The sequence below is a fragment of the Pelobates fuscus genome, chromosome 1 (assembly GCF_036172605.1).
Source record: "Pelobates fuscus isolate aPelFus1 chromosome 1, aPelFus1.pri, whole genome shotgun sequence".
In the NCBI taxonomy this organism is placed as follows: Eukaryota; Metazoa; Chordata; class Amphibia; order Anura; family Pelobatidae; genus Pelobates; species Pelobates fuscus.
The window spans coordinates 82236415-82262760 of NC_086317.1; the positions used below are offsets into that span (position 1 = coordinate 82236415).

The 26346-nt window shown below is 45.1% G+C and overlaps 1 protein-coding gene across 1 annotated transcript in view; it reads left to right on the forward strand.

Annotated features, from left to right (window-relative positions):
- Window positions 1-26346, forward strand: part of SERPINF1 (serpin family F member 1) — a 78963-nt gene that overhangs the window by 25570 nt on the left and 27047 nt on the right. Inside the window, exons 3-6 of the mRNA XM_063449934.1 lie at window positions 4309-4492; window positions 21457-21609; window positions 22584-22787; window positions 25118-25260. Coding sequence (XP_063306004.1) covers window positions 4309-4492; window positions 21457-21609; window positions 22584-22787; window positions 25118-25260 — 684 coding nt within the window. The remainder of the gene's footprint in view (window positions 1-4308; window positions 4493-21456; window positions 21610-22583; window positions 22788-25117; window positions 25261-26346) is intronic.

The window sequence follows — 26346 nt, forward strand, 5'->3', positions numbered from 1 at the left end:
TTCTTACCCCCTCCCCGCTCTTCTTACCCCCTCCCCCCTCTTCTTACCCCCCTCCCCCCTCTTCTTACTCCCCCTTCCTCTTTTTACTCCCCCCTCCCCTCTTCTTACCCCCTTTACTCCCCCCCTCTTCTTACTCTCCCCTCTTCTTACCCCCCTCCCCCCTCTTCTTACTCTCCCCTCCCCCTCTTCTTACTCCCCCCTTCCTCTTTTACTCCCCCTCCCCCTCTTCTTACTCCCCTCCCTCCTCTTACCCCCTCCCTCTCTCTTCTTACCCCCCTCCCTCTCTCTTCTTACCCCCCTCCCTCTCTCTTCTTACCCCCTCCCTCTCTCTTTTTACCCCCCCTACTCCCCTCTCTATTTTTACCCCCTCTCTCTTTTAACCCCCCCTCTCTCTTTTAACCCCCCCCTCTTTCTTTTAACCCCCCCTCCCACTCTCTCTTTTAACCCCCCCTCCCTCTCTCTTTTAACCCCCCCCCCTCTCTTTTAACCCCTTAAGGACACATGACGTGTGTGACACGTCATTATTCCATTTTATTCCAGAAGTTTGGTCCTTAAGGGGTTAATCCCCCCCTCTCTCTCTTTTAACTCCCCCCCTCCCTCCCTCCCTCCCTCTTTTTACCCCCTCCCCGTAGCGTGGCCGAGCTGCTCTGCGTCCGCGGTGCCGGCCGGAGTGATAAGAAGGTGCACACACACTGAGTGTGCACCTTCCTGTCAGTCCGGCCGGGTACAGGAAACAGAAACTCCTGTTCCGCGCGGAACAGGAGTTTCTGTTTCCTGTACCCGGCCGGACTGACAGGAAGGTGCACACTCAGTGTGTGTGCACTTTCCTATCACTCCGGCCGGCACCGCGGACGCAGGGCAGCTCGGCCACGCTACGGGGAGGGGAGGTGAGAAGCTGCAGCCGCCTGAGCGCTCTTAAGAGAGCGCTCAGGCGGCTGCAGCATTTAAAGGGGCGGCCGGGCCCCCTGATGGCGGGCCCCCCTCCCGGCCGGGCCCTCGGACCATGTCCGAAGTGCCCGACCGGTCAGTCCGCCCCTGTATGTTTGTGACATATTTGACCTGTGTTAATGTGTGTGATGCATACCATTTAAATGCATGTGGTGGTGGGTTGTTGAAGTGTCTTCATGAGGCAGTTCTACAGAAACTGTACAAGTTTGACGCTGGATGATGAGTGGAGAAAAACCCATTTGGCTACATCTGACCAGATTTTTTAAAACGATACTGTTTGATAATATAAGTAACAACTGTCATCTGTTGATGCGATGGACTGGCTGCACAGCTAGAACTCGCCACTTTACAAATCAAATACATTTTTATTTATTTTTCACTTTCAATCAGATGTAACTTACTTTAAAAGTTTTATCTCCTGCTCTGTAAATTAAACTTTAATAGCTTGCTAGACCCTGCTTCTGCAGGGTCTAGCAAGCTATTAACAGAGCAGGAGACATTCTAAATTAAACAGTCCAACAAAAACAGAATACCCTGCACTTAGGTCCTGCACATATGCTCCAGCCTTCCACCAAGGGGGCGCTCTGTGTGTAGGATGAACACCGCTGAATCCACCAATGTAGTATCAAAGAAGAAAAACACAGGCAGCACTCCAGGATATAGAAGGTGAATTTATTCGTGGGTTCACCACCTCACCAAAATAAGAGCAACGTTTCGGCTCCTAAGCCTATGATTCTAAATTAAACAAACTGTACAATGAAGAAAGTATAAACAATAGATGACTCTTCACAGGAAGTGATTAGGAAGGCTGTGACTGTGGCTGTATAAACAAAGTGATTTAACTCCTAAATGGCAGAGAATTGAGCAGTGAGACTGCTGGGACATGATCTATAAACCAAAACCGCTGCATTATGCTAAAGTAGTTTTGGTGACTATAGTATCCCTTTAATATTTCAGGCCTCAGTCGGATTCTAATACTCCAGAAAGTGGTGAGTCTGTTTCACTGACTACGGGGATCATCTGTCCACTAATCTGAATCAGACAGTTCACTTGGATTTTTTTGTTCTGCCGTGTCTTGCTACAGATGTGTTGAAGCAACCTGTTCCAATTATTATCTAAATATACATAGCATGTAAAAAAAATCTGTAATCTGCCACAAATTAAGACTTTTATGATCCCGCTAAATCCACGTGGCCACGTTCTCTGCTTTCTCTATTTTCTACTATACAGTACAATCAAAAGGATTGTAATTTACAAGACAGCGCTGATGAGTTGCACCTCGACTGCTATCACCGGACAAGTATTAAAGTGGTTTAAAGAAACATACCAAGCAGGGGAAATATACAATGTGCTACTCCAGGCCTGGAGTGCATTGAGAGCACAAGCCACCAGCCCATATACAAACCCACGCAGTACCAGGATAGACAGCTCAACACACTTTTAGCTAATTTAATTTTCAGAATTGTTTGAGGCCCCCCTGCCATGCTTTCCATGATAGTGTTTCAGTGCCCCTTTGCCCTTCTTGCCAGTCCTACAATGACTCCAAGCACTATAACATCTACAGCACACTGTACTCGCTAAGGTGACAGGAGTGCTAATTTGACTTACCTGGTGCCCGCCGAGTGCCAATCACTTCCACCAGTGAGAGCTTGAAGCTCCTACATGGAGCTTGCATTTGCTCTGCTGAGCTAAACTGTGGTGTGCAGGGCTAGCTCATCTGCTGATCACTCTTGGCCAATGCACTGCCGTACTTAACTCAATACAAACAGATTCCAACTCCAAAAGAATGCCTGATGGACCCCGGGCAAGTTGTCAGCTGGATTTCTAATAATAGGTTTTCCATGGCACTTCTGGCACCATAACCACTATAGTGTACTGCAGTTGTTATAGTGTTTGGAGTGCACTATAGTCCTTAACTGCACTGCGGTATTAATTGTATTCATATTGTATTACAGAACTCACAAATTGCCATAATTTTAAGTGTTATAAAGGCAGAATAGATTATGGAACAAGAGCTGTATTTGATTAAATGGCCTCCCTAGTCAGAAAAATCAATATTTTTTAATACGCTTATTGAACAGAACTCTTTCCTTTGCAGAATGTAAAATCTCAAAGGATGACCTACTGAGTGTTGCACAGCCCTGTAGATGAACACGTCTCCCAATACTTTACATACACTGGGATACATTGATCATATCTCCATAGTGATAGCTACCACTATATATTTTCACAGTAACTATTTATAAATTGTGCTGTAAGTCTCTAATTTGTTTCCTATCTTCTATGGTCTTTACCTACATATAAAATCACTAATTTTAAATAATTTCATTATTTACCTATATTATATTAGTGAATACAAAAACATCTAATATATGTGGAGGTATATAATATGAATATATTCAAAGTGAACCTATATAAAAATTTACTTACATTAACTTGCTCCCATATATATTGAATACACCATATTTCACAAAGACACACGGTGTATTTAATGTAATAATAATATTAAGATTTACTCACTTTTCCTTTATTCCAGCGCCACTATCTTCATGCTTTGTGTTTGTCCAGACTGTCCTCTGCTCCTCCGCTCTACCTCATTCCGCTTTCATTTGCCTTCGTTTCTATACTCCCTAGCTGGCGCTAGAAGCGCCAACCAGGGAGATTCCATAATGCTGTGGTTGCTATGGGTGGAGAGCAGAAGGATCTACTGTGGAATTGACTGACAGCTTGGAGTAAAAACATTTTTAAATAGGTTTTTCTCCTAATCTATATATTTGCCATTTGCTAGACAAACTGCTGGCATATATTTTAGTATGAAAGATGTGAACTAAAGGGGTTAATAATAGAGGTCAAAATTTAATGATATTCAAACAAACTAAAACAGCCCCCCAATGAAGTGAACCAAGCATGGTGAAGGAAGACACGTTCAGAACAAATGGTCCAAATGAAACAAAGTTTTCTTCTGCTCTCGAGTAATAATCAAGTGGATTGATTAATCTTCTTCCTAGCCAATATGGAAATATTCCCTAAGTCAGATATACTTTCAGTTTGGCTAATGTGGCCTTAAATGTGAAATTCACTTTGAATTCTCATTTTTGTGAGACTATCTGTAGGCCACACAAAGATATGAAATTCTATCACAGTTAGAGAACAGTCAGACTCCTTCTGGCGGAACATTTTCACAGTACTTAGTGCCCGCTATAAACCAATTTAGTGCTAAACAAGATGAATTCTATATTTCTTCATATCACAAAATTACTCAAGACCAAAAAATATAAAGAAACAAAAAATGCTTTTTCTTCCTTTTTTTCTAATTTTTCAGGGATTTTAAGCTGATTTTAAGGATTCCTTGTTTTGCAGGTCCCCACGTCACAGGTAGAGGAAGAAGAAGATCCATTCTACAAGAGCCCAGTTAACAGGCTTGCGTCCTCGGCATCCAATTTTGGTTATGATCTTTACCGTATACAAGCAAACAAGTATCCAACTAGCAACATCTTTATGTCACCACTGACCATCGCCACCGCGCTCTCCAGCCTTTCTCTGGGTGAGTTTTTGATCTGTTAGGACAGCATGAAATAATTGTACATCTTGAAAAGACTCTCAGTGCATCATGTCTATAGTGTTTGCATCTCTGAATTCAGAGAGTAATTAATCAGAGTAATTAATCACGTTGAGCAGATAGAGAAAAGAACTAGCAACTATAAAATAAAGCTGGTGAAAAATAAAACCTGTTTATTACATAATCAGTAAAGAAGCTGGCACTGCTAATAGTGTACATGGATCCCGGCTGGTATATGTAACCTGGTATTAGTAATTCTGGTTCTCTGGTAATATGTGTAACCTGGCATTAGTAATTCTGGTTCTCTGGTAGTATGTGTAACCTGGTACTAGTAATTCTGGTTCTCTGGTAGTATGTGTAACCTGGTACTAGTAATTCTGGTTCTCTGGTAGTATGTGTTACCTGGTACTAGTAATTCTGGTTCTCTGGTAGTATGTGTAACCTGGTATTAGTAATTCTGGTTCTCTGGTAGTATGTGTAACCTGGTATTAGTAATTCTGGTTCTCTGGTAGTATGTGTAACCTGGTACTAGTAATTCTGGTTCTCTGGTAGTATGTGTAACCTGGTATTAGTAATTCTGGTTCTCTGGTAGTATGTGTAACCTGGTACTAGTAATTCTGGTTCTCTGGTAGTATGTGTTACCTGGTATTAGTAATTCTGGTTCTCTGGTAGTATGTGTAACCTGGTATTAGTAATTCTGGTTCTCTGGTAGTATGTGTAACCTGGTACTAGTAATTCTGGTTCTCTGGTAGTATGTGTAACCTGGTATTAGTTCTTCTGGTTCTCTGGTAATATATGTAACCTGGTATTAGTAATTCTGGTTCTCTGGTAGTATGTGTAACCTGGTATTAGTAATTCTGGTTCTCTGGTAGTATGTGTAACCTGGCATTAGTAATTCTGGTTCTCTGGTAGTATGTGTAACCTGGTACTAGTAATTCTGGTTCTCTGGTAGTATGTGTTACCTGGTATTAGTAATTCTGGTTCTCTGGTAGTATGTGTAACCTGGTATTAGTAATTCTGGTTCTCTGGTAGTATGTGTAACCTGGTACTAGTAATTCTGGTTCTCTGGTAGTATGTGTAACCTGGTATTAGTTCTTCTGGTTCTCTGGTAATATGTGTAACCTGGTATTAGTAATTCTGGTTCTCTTTTTTTTTTTTTTTTTTTATTAATCACGTTTTATTGAGTTATACAGGTATATATAATTTGGGCACGCAGGCCCGCAGAAAAAGTGTAAGATATAAAGAACAGGATCAATATAGTAAGAACATAACACTACATGATACATATTGTAGAGTATAAACATTGGCTGTGGCAGGCTCAGGTAGCAGTAGAGCGGCAGTGTCAGGTGATGCCTCGTACCCTCTCGGGAGGCGCAACATCATAGCACTTGTTAGGTACGTCAGTCACCAGGGTCAATCAACTGCGGGCTAGTGCTGTGCGGGTAGATTTAGAGGCAACTGAGCCTTGGGTTCATGTGTGTTTTAGTGAGAGGTATGAGAGTGTGTTGTGGCAGGGCCGCCATCAGGGCATGACAACCATAACAGTTGTCATGGGCCCGGCGGCCCTGGGGGGCCCGGACGCCCGGGCCCCACGTGTGGGGCCCATCGGGTGGCCCACACACTTAGGGCCACCCGATGAGCCCCCTCCTTCAGGGGCCCGGTCAGCGCTATGGCCGTTGTATAGCGCGACCGGGCCCCTTTAAAAAAAAAAAAAAGCAGCCGCAAGTGCTGCTGGGAGGAAGTGCTCACTTCCTCCCAGCTCACTCCGCGCGGGAGGAGCGCGCCCGCCCGCCCAGCCGTAAAGAGGGAGAGCCCGGCAATGAAGAGGGAGCAGCGCCGACTCCCATCATCCCCGGCCACCCACCTGCAAAGAAAAGGTAAGAGACAGAAGGGTGGCTGGAAAATGAGCTGTGTGTGTGCATGTATGTATGTATGTATGTCTGTGTCTGTCTGTATGTCTGTCTGTCTGTATGCATGTATGTGTATGTCTGTCTGTCTGTCTGTGAGATGGCTTTTATGGTGCCATCTCCTAAACAACTTTGGGGCAGTTTGACAAAAACTTAGACCTTGACCATTACCTGGGGGTGCTGGTGGTAGTGCTGGTAATTATAGAGCTGTTATGGGGTGAGGTGTGTCACCAGCATAAACTGTGCTCCTTGATAAAAGTTGGGTAATGTAAAACATGTCCCATAAGATGTGCAAGCAGCAATGTATGTATCTGTATGTATGCATGTATGTGTATGTATGTGTGTGTGTGTGTGTCTGTATGTATGTCTGTGTGTCTGTATGCATGTATGTGTATGTGTGTCTGTCTGTATGTATGCATGTATGTGTATGTGTGTCTGTCTGTATGTCTGTCTGTATGCATGTATGTGTGTGTCTGTATGCGTATGTGTGTGTGTCTGTATGCGTATGTGTGTGTGTCTGTATGCGTATGTGTGTGTGTCTGTATGCGTATGTCTGTGTGTCTGTATGCGTATGTCTGTGTGTCTGTATGCGTATGTCTGTGTGTCTGTATGCGTATGTCTGTGTGTCTGTATGCGTATGTCTGTGTGTCTGTATGCGTATGTCTGTGTGTCTGTATGCGTATGTCTGTGTGTCTGTATGCGTATGTCTGTGTGTCTGTATGCGTATGTCTGTGTGTCTGTATGCGTATGTCTGTGTGTCTGTATGCGTATGTCTGTGTGTCTGTATGCGTATGTCTGTGTGTCTGTATGCGTATGTCTGTGTGTCTGTATGCGTATGTCTGTGTGTCTGTATGCGTATGTCTGTGTGTCTGTATGCGTATGTCTGTGTGTCTGTATGCATGTCTGTGTGTCTGTATGCATGTCTGTATGCATGTCTGTGTGTCTGTATGCATGTACGTGTATGTCTGTATGTATGTATGTGTGTCTGTATGCATGTCTGTGTATGTATGTCTGTCTGAATGTATGTCTGTCTGTATGTGTATGTCTGTATGCATGTATGTCTATGTATGTAGGTCTGTCTGGATGCATGCATGTCTGTCTGTCTTTCTGTCTATGTCTGTATGTATGCGTGTATGTCTGTGTGTCTGGATGCATGTATGTGTATGTATGTCTGTCTGCATGTCTGTATGCATGTATGTCTATGTATGTATGTCTGTCTGGATGCATGCCTGTCTGTCTGTATGTCTCTGTCTGTCTGTCTGTATGCGTGTATGTCTGTATGCATGCATGTATGTATGTATGTCTGTCTGTGTATGTCTGTCTGTCTGTATGTCTATGTGTGTATGTATGTATGTCTGTGTGTATGTCTATGTATGTATGTCTGTCTGTATGTATATGTCTGTATGCATGTATGTATGTCTATGTATGTGTATATGTATGTCTGTATGTCATTATATATGTATATATGTATGTCTGTATGTCAGTATGAATGTATGTCTGCATATTATTATGAACGTAGGTCTGTGTGTATGTATGTATGTATGTCTGGATGCATGTCTGTGTGTATGTCTATGTCTGTCTGACTGCATGCACGTATGTCTACGTATGTATGTCTGTCTATGTATGTTTGTGTATGTCTGTATGCATACATGTATGTCTGTATGCATGTATGTCTGTATGTATGTCTATGTATGTGTATATGTATTTCTGTATGTCATTATATATGTATATATGTATGTCTGTATGTCAGTATGAATGTATGTCTGCATATTATTATGAACGTAGGTCTGTGTGTATGTGTGTATGGATGTCTGTATGCATGTATGTCTGTCAGTATGTCTGTATATATGCATGTATGTCAGTCTGTATGCCATTATGAATGTATGTGTGTATGGATGTCAGTGTCTGTATGTATGAATGTGTGTGTGTGTGTGTGTGTGTGTATGTATGTATGTGTGTCTGTCTGTCACTATGTATGCCTGTGTGTATGTCTCAGTATGTGTGTGTCAGTATGTATGCCTGTATGCGTGTATGTCTGTTTCAGTATGTGTGTCTGTTAGTATGTATCAGTGTGTGCGTTTGTGTCTGTGTGTGGACCCAGTGAGCGGTATTTGGAGGCGGGCCTCAGGGGGCCCAGACCCTGAGCTGAGTTAGGGGCCCCAAAATTTCTGGTGGCGGCCCTGTGTTGTGGTGTAGTGTGTCGGTGTGTGGTAGAACCCAAATGGGTTCGGTGTTGTTGATGTTGTTGAAAGGGAATGGTGCTGTGCGGTCGAGGAATATACGAGGGGCAGAGCGGGATTAACGGGGTTGTATAGTAGTGTTAAGGGGGCCCCATCAATAGTCGAGTTGGTTCCGATCTCATAAGGTCCGGTGTGATTTCTATTTAGGTAGCCAGGTAGTGCAAGGGTGTGTAAGTCCCGTATGCGGTCATCAGTGGGTCTCGTGTCGCCCCGAGGGTCAAGATGTGAGGTGTGTCTGATTCGTTCTCATCCAGTCGCTACTATCCTATCTATCGTGGGTAGACTGTCCGTAGTTGCTGTGTCAGTGCGTTGGGTGTCTTGTAGTTGATAGATTCATGGTCATGAGGTCGCCACCTAGTACGAGTGTGGGCAGTTCATGGGTGTGGGCCTGTCGGCCGGTCCCATGCGCGTGGATGTGGTTCATAAGAGCGTTCCTATCGTTGTGGGTTAGTTGTGGTTGTGTATACGTCTTATCAGTGAGATGCGGCTGGTTCGTGAAGTGTGGTGGCAGCCGTTGCCAGCTGGTTAGGGTTGCTGTAGGTCATATGAGTGTAAGGCTGGTGGTACTCGAGGGCTGCGCCGCCCCCCGGGCCCGGTCCCCCCCCGGCGGGCCCCCCCTATGGTCGCATCCGAAAGACGAGCCATGGTGCCCAGACAGCCGCGCATTTTGCCTCCCTGCCCGTCAGTTCCGCTTGAAGTGATTCCGCAGCTCTGATGTCATCGACTCTGTGGATCCACTCGTCCCTGGTGGGGGTATCTGTTGTCCTCCAGTGTATCGGGATAAGCGACTTGGCCGCATTCAGAAGATGGCGTAGGACCGACCTCTTGTAGGCAGCTATTGAGTGAGTGGATATGTGCAGTAGGGCCAGTTCCGCCGACCATCCGGTGTCCTCACCGAGGATCAGGTGAATATCTGATTCAATTTGTTCCCAGAACGGTGCGATGAGTCTACAGTCCCACCAGATGTGCAGTAGGGTCCCGTTTTCTTCCAGGCACCTCCAGCACGTCGGTGGTGTGGTAGGGAAGATCCTATGTAGTAGTACTGGTGTTCTATACCACATTGATATCAGCTTGTAATTTACTTCCTGATAGCGAGAGCTAGAGGAGCTCTTATGTTGCCATATTAGAGCTGTCTCCCATTGTGTCTGGGTGAAGGTCTTGTTCATGGCCCATTCCCATCGTCGTTGGAAGGTATTGGTACCTGTTGTGGGCTCGGTCAGCAGGCATTGGTAGAGATTCGAGATGGTCCTTTCAAGCGGTGTGCCTCGAGTGCAGAGTTCAGTTCCCTCTGTAGTTTGTCTTTGTGAGGTAAAGATGCTAAGAAGTGTTTCAGTTGGATATATCGGAGAATGGACATCGGGGATCGTTGGCGGCCTTCTAGCAGTGTGTTCAGTGTCTTTAGGGCGCCGTCCTGGGTGACCTTCCGTATCGGGATGTAGTCCTCGTCTCCCAGAAATTTCCAGGCTTCCGTGGGCAATCCCCCCCCTATGTTGGGGTTATAGGCAATCGGCATCAGGGGGCTCGGGGTCGGGGATATCCCGGGTGTCTCTCTGAGGCTCTCCCATGAGAGTAGTGTGTGTGCCACCGGGCCCTCGGCCTGTCTCCTGCTGCCCCTCGTCGCCCGTCTCTGCCATACCGACGCCTTCAGCTTTGCTGGGTTGCCCTCCCTGTCCAGGTCCACCCATTGTTTGTCTGTGGTGGTCTCGTGCCACTCGAGGATACGTTGTAGCGTTGCCGCCTGGTGGTATTTTTTAAAGTCCGGCAACGCCAAGCCCCCCCTGTGTCTGGGTAGGCACAGTAGGTCATGGCGCAGCCTGGATCTTTCCCCTCTCCATATGTAGTGGATGACCGCCGATTTGAAGAATGTTGAGAAGAATGTTGATGGCAAGGCTATGGGTGTGGTTTGGAACAGGTAGAGGACCCTCGGGAGCACGTTCATTTTGAGGACCGCTACGCGGCCGTGCCATGTAATGTGCGAGTGCGCCCACCGCTTCAGGTCCAGTTCGATCTTCTCTAGGAGCGATGTGAAGTTAAGTTTATAGATGTCTTGTGGGTCCGAGGGGATCCAGATTCCTAGGTATTTCATCGCCTTTGTACACCAGCGGAAGGGGAATAGAGGGCCCAGGGCCTCGTAATCTGCCGGCTGGGTTGTAATGTTGAGTGCCTCGCATTTTGCTAGGTTCAATTTGAATCCCGAGATCTGGCCGAATTTGTCTATTTCGGAGAGTATGCAGGGTAGTGTGATCCGTGGCTGGGAGACAAAGAATAGGAGATCATCCGCATATGCGGCTACTTTATGTTCCGTGCCTTGCCATGAGTATCCATGTATATCCGGGTGATTTCGGATCGCTTGTAGGAGTGGCTCCAGGGACAGGGCGAACAGGAGAGGCGACAAGGGGCAACCCTGTCTGGTACCGTTCGCGATGCTAAAGTTAGTGGTTAGCGCTCCATTGACCCGTACTGACGCCCTTGGGGAGCTGTATAGGGCCGCGATCCAAGCCATAGTCCGCTGTCCAACGCCCATATGCCGGAGAGTTCGGAACATATATGACCAGTCCACTCGGTCAAATGCCTTTTCCGCATCTGTTGATAATAATAGGAGAGGTTTCTGGTATTTCCGTGCGTGATGTTGTATGGAAAACAGGTGTAGTGTACTGTCCCGTGCCTCACGGCCTGGGATAAATCCCGTCTGGTCTACATGGACAAGGTTCGGTAGGACTCTTTGGAGTCTAGTGGCTAGGACCTTCGTAAGGAGCTTTGTATCTACTTTCAGCAAGGAAATTGGGCGATAGCTGCTGCATTGTTCCGGGTCTTTCCCAGGTTTAAGTATCACCGTAATAGTAGCCATTAGGGATTCCATGCCAAACTGTGCTCCCTCCGCCACTTTGTTAATAGCTTTAGTTAGCCACGGTAGTAATAGTGGGGCGAAGTGTTTGTAGTAACCCGTAGAGAATCCGTCCGGGCCCGGGGCCTTCCCCGTCTTCGTACCTTTAAGCGCCGCGGCTAGGTCGTCGGTTGTAATTAGCTCATCCAGTATGAGTGCCGCTTCTGGGTTGATTCTCGTTTGGATGTTGTCCTGTAGGTACTGCCGCTCTCGTTGTTCCATGTCTCGTCGGTGTGGTGGGTCCTGGGGTCGGTGTAGGTTATATAGCGAGGCATAGTATTCCCGAAACTCCCGCGCTATGTCCTCGGGAAACTGTGATGTGGATCCCGAGGCCAGGCGAATCTTGCGTACCTGTGTGCGTGTTGATTCTCCTCGTAGTAGCCGTGCTAAGAATCTTCCCCCTTTGTTCGCGTGTGTATAGAAGAAGTTTTTCGATTTTTGAATCGAACGTAAGTGTCGTTGTGTGAGGAGGGTTGTCAGGTTGCGTCGGGCTTCTGTCAGTTCGGCATATGTTTCGACTAGTTGGGAGCGTTTGTGTTGGAGCTCGAGTCGTGAGATGGTGCCGTATAGGGCGGACATCGCCTGTGTCGTTTGCGGGTTGCGATACTGATAAGAGTGCCACGTAAGACACTCTTATGCGCTTCCCATACGGACACCGGGGATGTTCCGTCGGTCCCGTTTTCCTCAAAGTACTGTTCTAAGGTCCTAGAGATCTCAGTTCGCACCGCTAGGTCCTGGAGTAGGGACTCATTTAGGCGCCAGGACCGGATCGCCGGCTTGAATAACGGGGATTCCAGTTCTATCTGGACCGAGCCGTGGTCAGACCATGTTGCCGGTTCAATGGATGCCTTTCTCAATCGCGATAGGCCTTCCTGTTTAATGAGAATGTAGTCAATCCGGGAGTAGCGATTATGTATTATCGAGTAGTGCGTGTAGTCTCTGCTAGTGGGGTGTAACGTTCTCCAACAGTCAACCAAGGACAGTTCTCCCATAGACTTCCGTATGGATCTAATGTGGGTCTGAGGTAGGCTGCTGTGTCCCGTAGAGGAGTCTGTAAGTGGGTCCAGGGGGGCATTAAAATCACCTCCTACGATCAGGGCACCCTCCGAGAAGTCGTGCAGTTTACGCAGTGTTGTCCGTAGGAATCGTGCTTGCTTTGAATTGGGAGCATAGATAGATGCGAATGTGAATATTCTGTCAGCTATCAGTCCTTTGAGGAAAAGGAAACGGCCCTGGTCGTCTGTCAACCTGTCTAGTTCTTGAAATCCCAAGTCGGCAGCTATGAGTATCGCTACCCCTGCCCGTCGAGCCAGCGGGTGATTATTACAGTAGCTGATCGGATAGTAGGCGTTGCGGAGCTTGGGCGCCGCGTCGTCTCGAAAGTGGGTTTCTTGGAGCATAGCGATCGAGATATGTTTTCGCCTCAACGTCCTCAATAGATGGGAGCGCCGTTCCGGCATGTTCAGGCCTCTGCAGTTGAGCGTCATGACTGTCATTGGGGAGCTTTGGTATGCCATGGTCTCGTCTGTTGCTAGATGTTTCCGACCCCAGGGGGTCCGCCCAGGCGGCACAAGACTCCCAGCCGACGGCGCAGCCCAGCGAGGGTATGTGTGTAGCGCTGTCCTATGGGTGCCCGTGTGTCCGGTCGGAGTTTATGTAGGTGGTCGTGTGAGTGTCAGGTGGTCTCGTTAATCGTCCGTCGCGTCCCCGACTTTTTCCCTGAGGTGTCAATGTTCAGTTCTTTCGTGCGTGGGAGTGAGTGTAGGTGTAAGGTAAGTAGTGTGGGTTGAGAAATTAAAATAGGGGTGGGCAAAGGGAGCCCCCCTGTGGGGAAGTATCCCCGGTGGATAGATGTTAATACTATCCTAGAGTCTCCTTCGAGAAGGAGTGACACTTACGCCTCGGCGCGAGTGACCAGGCGTCACCCCGATAACCAGATCGATAGGTGAGTGTGCCTGTGGCTCCGCCGAGATATGTGCGCAAGTGATTATGTAGAGCAATGACTGGGGTCGAAACCGAAAATAGTGAAGCGTATTTAAATGTGTAAACAGATAGGGGTCAATAGTACCCGCTCCAGCCGGTTCCTAGCCCGTATGTTGTTGATCATGGGAGATGTGGATGTACCTGAAGGTGTCCAATCCAGCAACATATACAAATGAAGATGAGTCAGTTAACAGTAATAACATTTAACATATATAAGGCCCTCAGCATCCTCCATTGGACGTGTCGGCCACCGTTCATTTCTATCTAGTTTCCCAATCTGATTGTAAATGATTCGTTCTGTCCCCCCCATCCCCCCCGTCCCGCCCCATGCGTCCCGTCAGCCCGAAACATTAGGTGTAGTGGAGCTTAAGTAGGTTATAGCAGCTCGTTCCCCACCCGTCCCACCTCCCATGCAGAGTGCCCTCGAGGGCGGGAGGTTCCACCGGGTGCACGAATATAGTATGTGGGGGGGCGGGCCTCATCTTCACGTTGGTCTCAGGGGTATACGTGGTCATGATGCTCATAGTACAGCGAGTGGGGGTTATTGTGAAAAGGTAGTGGTAGCGGTGTGATCTAACACCCGCATCGTGGTTGTTGCGGTGATTCACTTCTCTAGGCCCGTCTCCCCCCCCCTCCCACCCTCCCCCAGCCACCCCCCCCCCCAGCCCGCCCCCCCCCCTTCCTTGTTACTTCTCCTATTCCTCTCTCCTTCCCTCCCACCCCCCTCCCGCCCCCCCGCCCACCCCCCCACTCCCCGCCACCCACCCCTCCCGCTCGCCCCCCCTCCCCACTGAGTCCCGTTCCCTGTTGTGCGTCTCCCATACTCCCTTTCTTCGGTACATTACTTTCCCATCTATGGTAGTGGCATACACAGCTGGTCCTCCGGACCTCCCCCACCCCCCCGGCCCCCACACCCCCCATCTGCAATTCAAAGCGTAATTGAGCATGGTGCTAACAGTTCAGTTAATGCGTAATATACGAAAGTTAGCAAACATCAGCTTGTGTGAACATATTAAATGTAGATAACCATATTTGTAAAGGAAAGTAATGATACTTATCATGTCCATGAAGCAAAGTCTGAGATGTGGTATACTGTGACAGTCCAGGAGTGTGAGTCAGAGAGTCCCATCTCCCAGTACTGGGCCGCGTGGCAAGGTGAGGGCCCAGTTCGATGCCTCAAGGCAGGAGGGGGAATTGATCAGCCCAGTCCACCCCACCGTTTCCCCCCTCCCAAAAGTGTCGGTTAGGGGCCCTTAGTGAGCAGCTGTGGAGGAGGTCTTGCGTATAGGAAAGAGGGGGCAAGGCGGGAAGGGGGGGGGGGGGAGAGAAAACGGGAACCCCAGATGGCAATAAACATGGCAGTCAGGTGGTACATCTCTGGGGGGGGGGGGGGGCATACGCCCAGTCCACTGCGTTCGGTAGGTATGCCATGTGTGAACGGGCCAGCGGTCAGGGCCTGGTCGGTTCAGCAAAGGGGGGGACAGTACCTCAGTATTGGGAACGTCTCTGCTTTAATGAGTCGACGATGATGAGCAGGTCCCGGTGGTGAGTGGTTTCTCTGCCGGCGGGGCATACGTTGTGGTCTTATTCCGGGCCCCAGGATCCAGTTCGGTATAGGTGTAGGGGGGAGCTCCAGTTCTTCCAGAAAGCCGGGGGCCTCATCCAGCCCGCGGAGCGTTACCCAGCCATTCCGGTGTCTTGCCGATAAGGAGAAAGGGAAGCCCCATCTGTATGGTATATTGCGGTCTCTTAGCAGGGAGGTGATAGGCCGCAAAGCCCTTCTAGCGTCCAGGGTGGTCGGAGACAGATCATTAAACAGCGAGATGCGCGCACCATGAAAGTCCCATGTGGGCCGGGCTCTAGCTGCCTTCATGATGGCGTCTTTCGTGGCGAATGAGTGGATGCAGCAAATTATGTCTCTGGGGCCTTCCTCGATAGATCGAGGGCGCAGGGCCCTATGTGCTCTTTCATATCTGAGCGGTGGCAGGGTGTCACCAGGTAGGATGAGGCAGAATAACGCTGTTAGGGTGCTTTCTATGTCTTCTTCGTCTTCTGCCTCGGGCATACCACGGACCCTAATATTGCATCTACGGCCGCGGTTGTCGAGGTCTTCGACTGATCTCCTCATTTGGAGCAGGAGATCGCCCTGTCTCGCTAAGGCAGTGTCGGTTGCCGTGATTCTGTGTGTTTGGGCCTCGTGGGAGTGTTCCAGGGCTTGTAGTCGGGTGCCCTGTGCCGTCACCTCCGTCCGGAGCCCGGCCAGATCCGCCCGCATTGCGTCCTGGATCGTGGTGGTCAGGACCAGGAGGTCTGCTTTCGTGGCCATCGTGGCCATTGCTGCTGATATTGTTCGGAGTTCTTCTCCGATGCCTTCCATTGTAGGTGCAGGGGTGCCGTCTCGCCCTGAGGGTTGTGCCGCCATGTTGGGGCCTTCGGCCTCATCGTGCATATCGGCCGGCGTTTGCAGAAAATCATCCATCGGACCGTGAGATTGGCTGGATTGTGAGTGTCTGGGGGTCCCCGAGGGGTCACCCCTATGGTTTCGTCCCATGAGTGCTGAAATTTGGCTTTAGTTTAGGGCTTTTGGAGAGCCGGTGGAGCGGAGCTCAGTGCTTATGCTGCCATCCCGGTCGACGTCCAAGCCACGCCCCCCCCAGTAATTCTGGTTCTCTGGTAGTATGTGTAACCTGGTATTAGTAATTCTGGTTCTCTGGTAGTATGTGTAACCTGGTACTAGTAATTCTGGTTCTCTGGTAGTATGTGTAACCTGGTATTAGTAATTCTGGTTCTCTGGTAGTATGTGTAACCTGGTACTAGTAATTCTGGTTCTCTGGTAGTATGTGTAACCTGGTATTAGTAATTCTGGTTCTCTGGTAGTATGTGTTACCTGGTATTAGTAATTCTGGTTCTCTGGTAGTATGTGTAACCTGGTATTAGTAATTCTGGTTCTCTGGTAATATGTGTAACCAGGTATTAGTAATTCTGGTTCTCTGGTAGTATGTGTCACCTGGTATTAGTAATTCTGGTTCTCTGGTAATATGTGTAACCAGGTATTAGTAATTCTGGTTCTCTGGTAGTATGTGTAACCTGGTATTAGTAATTCTGGTTCTCTGGTAGTATGTGTAACCAGGTATTAGTAATTCTGGTTCTCTGGTAGTATGTGTAACCAGGTATTAGTAATTCTGGTTCTCTGGTAGTATGTGTCACCTGGTATTAGTAATTCTGGTTCTCTGGTAGTATGTGTAACCTGGTATTAGTAATTCTGGTTCTCTGGTAGTATGTGTAACCAGGTATTAGTAATTCTGGTTCTCTGGTAGTATGTGTCACCTGGTATTAGTAATTCTGGTTCTCTGGTAGCATGTGTAACCAGGTAGTAATACTGATTCTCTGGTAGTATGTGTCACCTGGTATTAGTAATTCTGGTTCTCTGGTAGTATGTGTGACCTGGTATTAGTAATTCTGGTTCTCTGGTAGTATGTGTAACCTGGTATTAGTAATTCTGGTTCTCTGGTAGTATGTGTGACCTGGTATTAGTAATTCTGGTTCTTTGGTAGTATGTGTAACCTGGTATTAATAATTCTGGTTCTCTGGTAGTATGTGTAACCAGGTATTAGTAATTCTGGTTCTCTGGTAATATGTGTAACCAGGTATTAGTACTTCTGGTTCTCTGGTAATATGTGTAACCTGGTATTAGTAATTCTGGTTCTCTGGTAGTATGTGTAACCAGGTATTAGTAATTCTGGTTCTCTGGTAATATGTGTAACCTGGTATTAGTAATTCTGGTTCTCTGGTAATATGTGTAACCAGGTATTAGTAATTCTGGTTCTCTGGTAGTATGTGTCACCTGGTATTAGTAATTCTGGTTCTCTGGTAATATGTGTAACCAGGTATTAGTAATTCTGGTTCTCTGGTAATATGTGTAACCTGGTATTAGTAATTCTGGTTCTCTGGTAGTATGTGTAACCTGGTATTAGTAATTCTGGTTCTCTGGTAGTATGTGTAACCTGGTATTAGTAATTCTGGTTCTCTGGTAGTATGTGTAACCTGGTATTAGTAATTCTGGTTCTCTGGTAGTATGTGTCACCTGGTATTAGTAATTCTGGTTCTCTGGTAATATGTGTAACCAGGTATTAGTAATTCTGGTTCTCTGGTAATATGTGTAACCTGGTATTAGTAATGCTGGTTCTCTGGTAGTATGTGTAACCTGGTATTAGTACTTCTGGTTCTCTGGTAATATGTGTAACCAGGTATTAGTAATTCTGGTTCTCTGGTAGTATGTGTCACCTGGTATTAGTAATTCTGGTTCTCTGGTAATATGTGTAACCAGGTATTAGTAATTCTGGTTCTCTGGTAGTATGTGTAACCTGGTATTAGTAATTCTGGTTCTCTGGTAGTATGTGTAACCAGGTATTAGTAATTCTGGTTCTCTGGTAGTATGTGTAACCAGGTATTAGTAATTCTGGTTCTCTGGTAGTATGTGTCACCTGGTATTAGTAATTCTGGTTCTCTGGTAGTATGTGTAACCTGGTATTAGTAATTCTGGTCCTCTGGTAGTATGTGTAACCAGGTATTAGTAATTCTGGTTCTCTGGTAGTATGTGTCACCTGGTATTAGTAATTCTGGTTCTCTGGTAGCATGTGTAACCAGGTAGTAATTCTGATTCTCTGGTAGTATGTGTCACCTGGTATTAGTAATTCTGGTTCTCTGGTAGTATGTGTGACCTGGTATTAGTAATTCTGGTTCTCTGGTAGTATGTGTAACCTGGTATTAGTAATTCTGGTTCTCTGGTAGTATGTGTGACCTGGTATTAGTAATTCTGGTTCTTTGGTAGTATGTGTAACCTGGTATTAATAATTCTGGTTCTCTGGTAGTATGTGTAACCAGGTATTAGTAATTCTGGTTCTCTGGTAATATGTGTAACCAGGTATTAGTACTTCTGGTTCTCTGGTAATATGTGTAACCTGGTATTAGTAATTCTGGTTCTCTGGTAGTATGTGTAACCAGGTATTAGTAATTCTGGTTCTCTGGTAATATGTGTAACCTGGTATTAGTAATTCTGGTTCTCTGGTAATATGTGTAACCAGGTATTAGTAATTCTGGTTCTCTGGTAGTATGTGTCACCTGGTATTAGTAATTCTGGTTCTCTGGTAATATGTGTAACCAGGTATTAGTAATTCTGGTTCTCTGGTAATATGTGTAACCTGGTATTAGTAATTCTGGTTCTCTGGTAGTATGTGTAACCTGGTATTAGTAATTCTAGTTCTCTGGTAGTATGTGTAACCTGGTATTAGTAATTCTGGTTCTCTGGTAGTATGTGTAACCTGGTATTAGTAATTCTGGTTCTCTGGTAGTATGTGTCACCTGATATTAGTAATTCTGGTTCTCTGGTAATATGTGTAACCAGGTATTAGTAATTCTGGTTCTCTGGTAATATGTGTAACCTGGTATTAGTAATTCTGGTTCTCTGGTAGTATGTGTAACCTGGTATTAGTACTTCTGGTTCTCTGGTAATATGTGTAACCAGGTATTAGTAATTCTGGTTCTCTGGTAATATGTGTAACCAGGTATTAGTAATTCTGGTTCTCTGGTAATATATGTGTAACCAGGTATTAGTAATTCTGGTTCTCTGGTAGTATGTGTAACCTGGTATTAGTAATTCTGGTTCCCAGCTAGTATGTGTAACCTGGTATTAGTACTTCTGGTTCCCAGCTAGTATGTGTAACCTAGTAGTAATGACTCTAGTGACCTGCTGGTATGTGTAACCACTTAGTAGAGCCCCTGATTACCTCCTAGTGTATGTAATCTGGTAGCACAGCTCATGACTACCTCTTAGTATTTATACAAGTAGTAATCCAATTGGTATACCACCCAATGAAAAAGGGGGATGGAAAAAACACACTACAATGTAGAACGTGTCAAAAGAGTGCAAGTAATAGAAAAATGCAATGTTCAATAGAAATACATTTTTATATAGAGGTCAACCTGTAATGACAAAAAAAAAAAAAAGCTTACATTTTCTCAATAATGTTTTTATTGCTGTATAAACTCTATTACTTCGTCTTTACCAGCTATCTGTTTGCAAATGCTCTACTGTGCTACAGAAATCCTTTTATATCCACCATGCACCTGCTTTTCCCTGCTGTACTCCTATACATCTATCTTCATCTTCATCTCCGCAACCCTTATTTTTTCCTGGCTCGTTGTTCTCGTTTGTGGTTGTGCTAATTTTTCCTTAGTTTGCTGTGACTAGAACAAACTCCATTATTACCTCCAGTCAGGGGCCTTCTTCACTGGTTTTGGCAAAGTCCTAAAAAACTATGTATTCGCAAATTCCTTTTGTGATCCTTCATAGTTGTTTAGTTTTCTGACCTTAATTGACCTCTTTCTCACCAGTACTCTCAGAGCAACTCATCTGACCTCATTACTCTGTCACTTTATTCCCAATTCTCACCCAGGCTATCTATCATGCCGACAGCTACGTATCTTTTAACCAGTTGCCAATATTAATCTTGTCTTATTTTACCTGATTCTATAGGTTAATTTGCTGTCGTATAATGTGCTCAGTGATGAATATATAGAGTGACCTGCATGAGGAAGCTATATAACTAATGGAAATTAAATAAATGTAATCATTGCAGACACAAAATGCCTAAAAAAAAAAAAAAAAGTGGCAATACAAACAAAAGAAAGAGAGACTGGGTAAATAAAAAAAGGCATAAGAAGGAGCAAAGCCAGAGACAAAAAAAAAAGAGAGGTGGAACATTAACAAAAAAAAAAAATTAAACAAAACATAAAAACCACCACAAAATACAAATATCATCAATAAAACCAAAGAAAGAGAGACTGGGCAGATGAAAAAGCATAAGTAGGGGCAAAGTTGAAGGGACAAATAAAAAGAGAGAAGAGGACCATTAACAAAACAAAAAATTAAACAAAGCAAAAAAAGCCACAAAATACAAACGTCATCAATAAAACCAAAAATGTACAAAGCAATACATAAAAAAATATTTTGTATGTTTAAGTAGAAATATTACTTGTAACGGATCGACGGGCACCCCGACTGGGTACCTCCGTTAAAGGATGCTCCTAGTACTTCCTGAGGACTCCAAGCACTGCAGCAGACACCACAACCACCGGACCGGAGAAGCATACGAATGCTCTCAAGCATATGAATGCTGTAAACAGCTGAACAGGAAAAGCATACAATCGGCTTACACTCCTGGCAATCAGCATACAATGCAATTCCCCCAATGACGAGACGACACTTAATTTGAGAGTCAAGCAGAACTGATTTACTGGGGCTACCTGCCCGGTTTTTATGCAGGTCTCCCACCTGGTGGACACTCCCCTAGGGGACCAGATGGAAGACTGGGAAACATATTGGACATTGACCAATCACAAGCTTACAATCCTACAATGCATCACAATGCCTCCTCTCTGTCCTGGAAATAATTGGGAAGTAATCCAATTATCTCCAAGGACAGAGGCAAAACTCCATTAGCCACATGGCAGACAAAGGACAATAAAAGACATAAAAATACATACGGTTACATTTATTACATAAAGTACAGACATTCTACCTATCCCCAGATAGCTTAGATCTGAGTGCACATTATTACCGGATGGCGCTCAGATCACATACATACAGTTCAATCGCCATGGAGCCAAAGTCTTTCATACAGTCTTTCAGTATACGGCTGGGCTCCATGGCATAGCTATCTGTGGTAGCATGGCTTTAACAGTTCACAGAAAGGCAAGAACCAGCCTTTCTGCAGGGAAATAAAAGGTTTAAACTGCCGGGCCATAGTCTAAAGGGAGCAGGCGAGCAACCAGGCTCCTCCAGTGCACAGTGGCGAGGTTGGTTCAGCCACATTACTCATCCATATAAAATTGACTGTTACACGGTAATGATTTACATTCTTTTTCATGACACAGGAGGTGGGCAAAGGACGGAGTCATTAATCCATAGGTCTCTCTATTATGACCTTCTAAATGACCCAGAGGTACATGCCACCTACAAGGAGCTACTTGCAAGCTTTGGCTCAGGAAAAGGGCTGCAAAGTGCATATCGGGTTATTTTAGAAAGAAGTAAGTTATGCTTTTATAAATTTAATATGTTTTGTCCTTAATATATGTGTGGCTGTATATTTAATGATGAGATGTATATTTTTGACAATATCACTTATATAAAAATGCTGATGTTCCAGGTTTTCTAGAATTATATATAACACGAGTGAGCATCCTTTCCTGATTGCCAGTCCTGTACATAACACTAAGGGCCAGCAATACATTGGACCCACTTGGGTGGCATTTTGTGGTGGGTAACATATCACCTCCCTTACTAAAGTAATTAACCACAAGTGCTCATTCCCCTGGCTGGCTCTAATGAGTGACCCTGAGGAGTTATAAAGAGCCCACCCACACTAAACATCCCATTTCGGGGAAACACTAAGGTACAGAAGTAAGAGTGGGTGGGAAAGGGACAAAAGACAAACTGGCATGACTGGGGAGACAGAGGAATAACTAAGGTGAGATGACTACCAAGAAAGTATAGTGGGAGTGTATTGAAATGGGGAGAGAAATTGATTAACAATACCAAGATGCTGGGGATTGGAAGACAATAGTATGTAATCAACCTCAGATTCACAGAATATTAATTGGGGGACATAGCAAGATTGGAAATTAACTGGGATGTGGAGTGCTTCATAGGAGTGTGGCCTCAGGAGGTGTTTTTTGGGGGCAGGTGATGGGCTTAGACCCAGGAAGCACAAAGTCTTGGACTGGGTCTGGTGGCATCAAGATTTCACTGAGAATCTATTTCTGGACATTCCATATTTATACTAGTGTAGACACCTTTCCAGAGTAACCAGATATAGTTGGCACATTTATAAAGGATAAACTAATTTTTCCAATGCTTAATCACATATATATGCCCCATTTTAATGTTTTTTTGGATACCCATGCAATGAAGTCTAAAACAGCATTGCATGTCTGTTCCATTGTTGAGTGTACTCTCGTGTTCATGTATATCGATGTGTTATTACAATTGCTTCTCTTTCTAGAGCTCAGGATACGTCAGGATTTTGCTACTCAGATGGAAAAGTACTATGGAAACAAACCGAGAATATTAACAGGAAGCAGTCGGCTAGACCTGCAAGAATCAAATGAGTTTGTACAAAAGAAGACAGATGGCAAAGTCGTGAAATTTTTTAAGGAAATGCCCCCAAGTATCAGTATCCTACTCCTTGGAGCTGCATACTTTAAAGGTAAACCTAAAAGGTATATGGCAGTGTTTCTGTACTAACCTATGAAAAATGAAACAGTGACGTCTCAGACCCACCTATTTTGCAATTCTGCTATTTCAGACTAAGGTATTATTGTCTGTTGATTACCCACAAACAAATATTATAACAGAGACTGTATGCCCAAATCTCAATAAACACAAAAGTATCGCAGGGATAGGCAACATTTGGCACTCAAGGTGTTGAGGACTAGATCTCCCATAATGGTCTTCCAGCCCTAATGCTGGCTAAGAATTTGGGGAGATGTAGCCCACAACATCGGGAGTGCCGAAGGTTGTCTACCCCTGAGATTTAAGGTAGGTAGATATAAGGTAGGTTGGGTATTTAGCCATGGCTTAATTGACATTGTATAACATGTACTAAATAAGAATATAACAGTAGTTGTAGCCCTCATACGATAATATCCACCATGAGATACTGTCTGTGTCTAGCGACAGTGCTTTGTCTTGCATTGTTTTCAATTTATTTAACATGTGTTTACAGTTTTTTTTTTTATTATGTATTTTATTGTGCAAATAATGAACATAACAGGCTTGTCACGCCACAACAGCGGACCAAACACATGCAGTATACATATATTGACATCGTCATGGCATTTAGATTTCTTGCACATTTTTTGTTAAATGCAGTTTCTAACATCTTAGTCAGGAATGTCTAGGTTGAGTGAGCATGAGCAGGTTCATGAGAGATGCTAGACAAAGGGGTTAGTAAACTAACTAATAGAAAAATTATAATTGTTATAAACGTCAGAACAAAAGAGATAATAACATGCTAGGTAGGCCTCGATCTTGTAGTCTACATGAGTGTGTACATGCTAGATCAAAGTTAGGCATACATGATACATCAAAGTAAGGTGTGAAGCCTCCCTGTGCATATACTAGTGTCAAGCCTGTGTGCACCTGTAAACTATGGTTACTAGTTAGGTGAGAGGCAGAGGGAGTGATGTACTATCTCAAGGTGCCAGTGACGAGTGCGGTTATTGGGTAGTTAAACTAAGCTTGGCGCCCATACTCGCTTTTAAAAGGCTAACATAGCTATTATGGCTTAGCACGCATGTAATGCAATTATACCACTCTAGTTGTTTAATAGGCTGGTATAGCTAGACTCAATCAGATAGCATTTCTCAGAGATTATACATTGCAATATTTATATGGTGTAGTAGGTTTGTCTGTTAAGGCTAAATATTCAGTTGTTTTAGCTTACTGTATCCGCTGTTTCTGCATTTCTGCACATGTTGCTTGAGAGCCACCGGCTGCTGGGCATCATTGCTGGGTCTGTCCGATCAGTAAGTCCCATAGCCTCCAGGGTGATTCAGAGTCCGTTGGGCCTGGTGCTGGCCCCCAAAAGCAATGTGGCTGTCAAGACATCCTATGCCCATTCGGGCTTTAGCTTTAGGCTGGTGTGTAGGGCGTTGTGTTTTCGCTTGGGAAGGGCGCCCGGTTAAGATGTCGTGTGGCATGATAGCATTGCTCACCCAGGGGTCGTCAGTTGTGGGAAGTCTTCAAGCTCCACTCTCTCTCTCTGCCTGTGTTAAGAGATTTCTTCATCCCAGGGCTTACCCTGAGCTGGCCGGTTACTCCCCTCCTCGATCGGCTCCGTCATGTCGGCAGGTCGCGCACATGGCTTGCGCTCAGCGGCCATCTTAAGGAGTGTCGCTCAGTCTGTTTTCCACTGCAGGGTGGCTGCTCCAGGCCCAGGTAGGTGCATTAGTGGCTGCCCATGCAGACCGGGATATCCCCCCCGGTCCAGAGGGGGGGGGGCAGACGCCGGCCGGAGACCCGGGAGAGCGGCCGTCTCGTCCCGGCTCAAGCTCCTGCACACTCCGGGCCCTTGTCGGATTACCATTGGTGCCAGTTGCGGTCTTGGGGGGTAGATCCGCGTGTCCCAGTCAATGGGGATCAAGTTGGTCACCTGTGTGGGTTGCTGGTTAGGTTTTGGCCCCCAGTTAGTGCAGATTTTTCGGCCCTGGAGCGGGAGCTCAGACAGAGCACGTCTGAACCCGCTGGCGGTCAGGCCCCGCCCCCCATGTGTTTACAGTTGTGTGTGTCACGGTTCCAAGTGGATGTGTCCCACAGATGGAAAAAACTCAGATTTCATTAACCAAATTAAAATGTTTTGTTGTTAAAGAATCACTAAAATGCAGCACATTTAAACAAAACCCTACTTTGTCACAGTATTTTTTTTGAATGTCGCATGTTCTCTTTAAAGTATGAAGTACAGAGAATATATGATTTCTGTGATGTATTTTGTTTAAACACAGTAGGGACTATAAAACATCTCTGAATTTATAACAGGTCAGTGGGCGCACAAATTCAATCCTCGGGAAACTGTCCAGCGTGAATTCCACATTGATGAGCAGAACACTGTTACCATTCCAATGATGACAGCCAAGAACATCCCTGTGAGATACGGCCTGGACTCTGATTTTAACTGCAAGGTGAGATGTGACCCATCTTAATCTTACTGTTGGTTAATTTGAAAGCAACTAAATCCTTAAATAGACATCTGGACCCCCTCCTTAAATAACAGTTAGACCACTTTAGGATGCTGCTAGCATTCCCAGTTCTAACAAAATATGCAAATATCTAATAGACGAATATATATATGATTATGATGTAGATCCAGCTTCTTAAATGAACACATTGGGCTGCAGTTGACCCTACTATATGCAAAATAAGTTGGCAGTATATAAATGCAAATAATAACAATAATTATAATAATTATTATTATTTATGCATTTATGTGACAATGTATTAAAATTGCTAAACTAAAAACAATTATATAGAATGAAACACTTTCTGGCAACATTCCAAGTTGACAGCAACAAGGGCTGAAAAATATTAGCAAATCCTTGGTCTCCTGTACAAATATACCAAAGTAGCACTTAATGTGCATTATACGGATATGGCAAACACTTAAAGGGACACTATAAGCACCAAAACAAATGTGGCTTAATGGAGTGGTTTTGGTGTATAGCTTATGCCCCTGCAGTCTCACTGCTCAATTCTCTGCTATTTAGGATTTAATTCACTTTATGCAGCACTAGCCACACCTCCAGTGTAGGTGACCTACACAGTCTCCCTGCACATTTCCTGTAAAGAGAGATACCATGTTTAAACTTCTTTTATTGTACAGTTTTTTTAATTTAGAATGTCTTATCTCCTACTCTGTTAATAGCCTACTAGAGCCTGTAGGATCCTCCTGAGTGTGATTAACATTCATTAACAGAATAGGAGATAACAACTTCTAAAGTAAACACACTGTACTGATTGGGAATTAGACATTTTTTTTCATTCAGGCTCTGTGAGTAACAGCCATTGAAGGTGTGGCTAGGGCTGTATAAACAGAAACAAAATTAATTAACTCCTAAATGGCAGATAATTGGGCAATGAGACTGCAGGTGTATGATCTATACACTAAAACTGCTTTCATCAGGGCAAAACATTACATATTATGTCTTGATTATTATTAGTATTACTGGTATTTATATAGCGCCAGCATCATAAACCGTAGCGCTTTACAA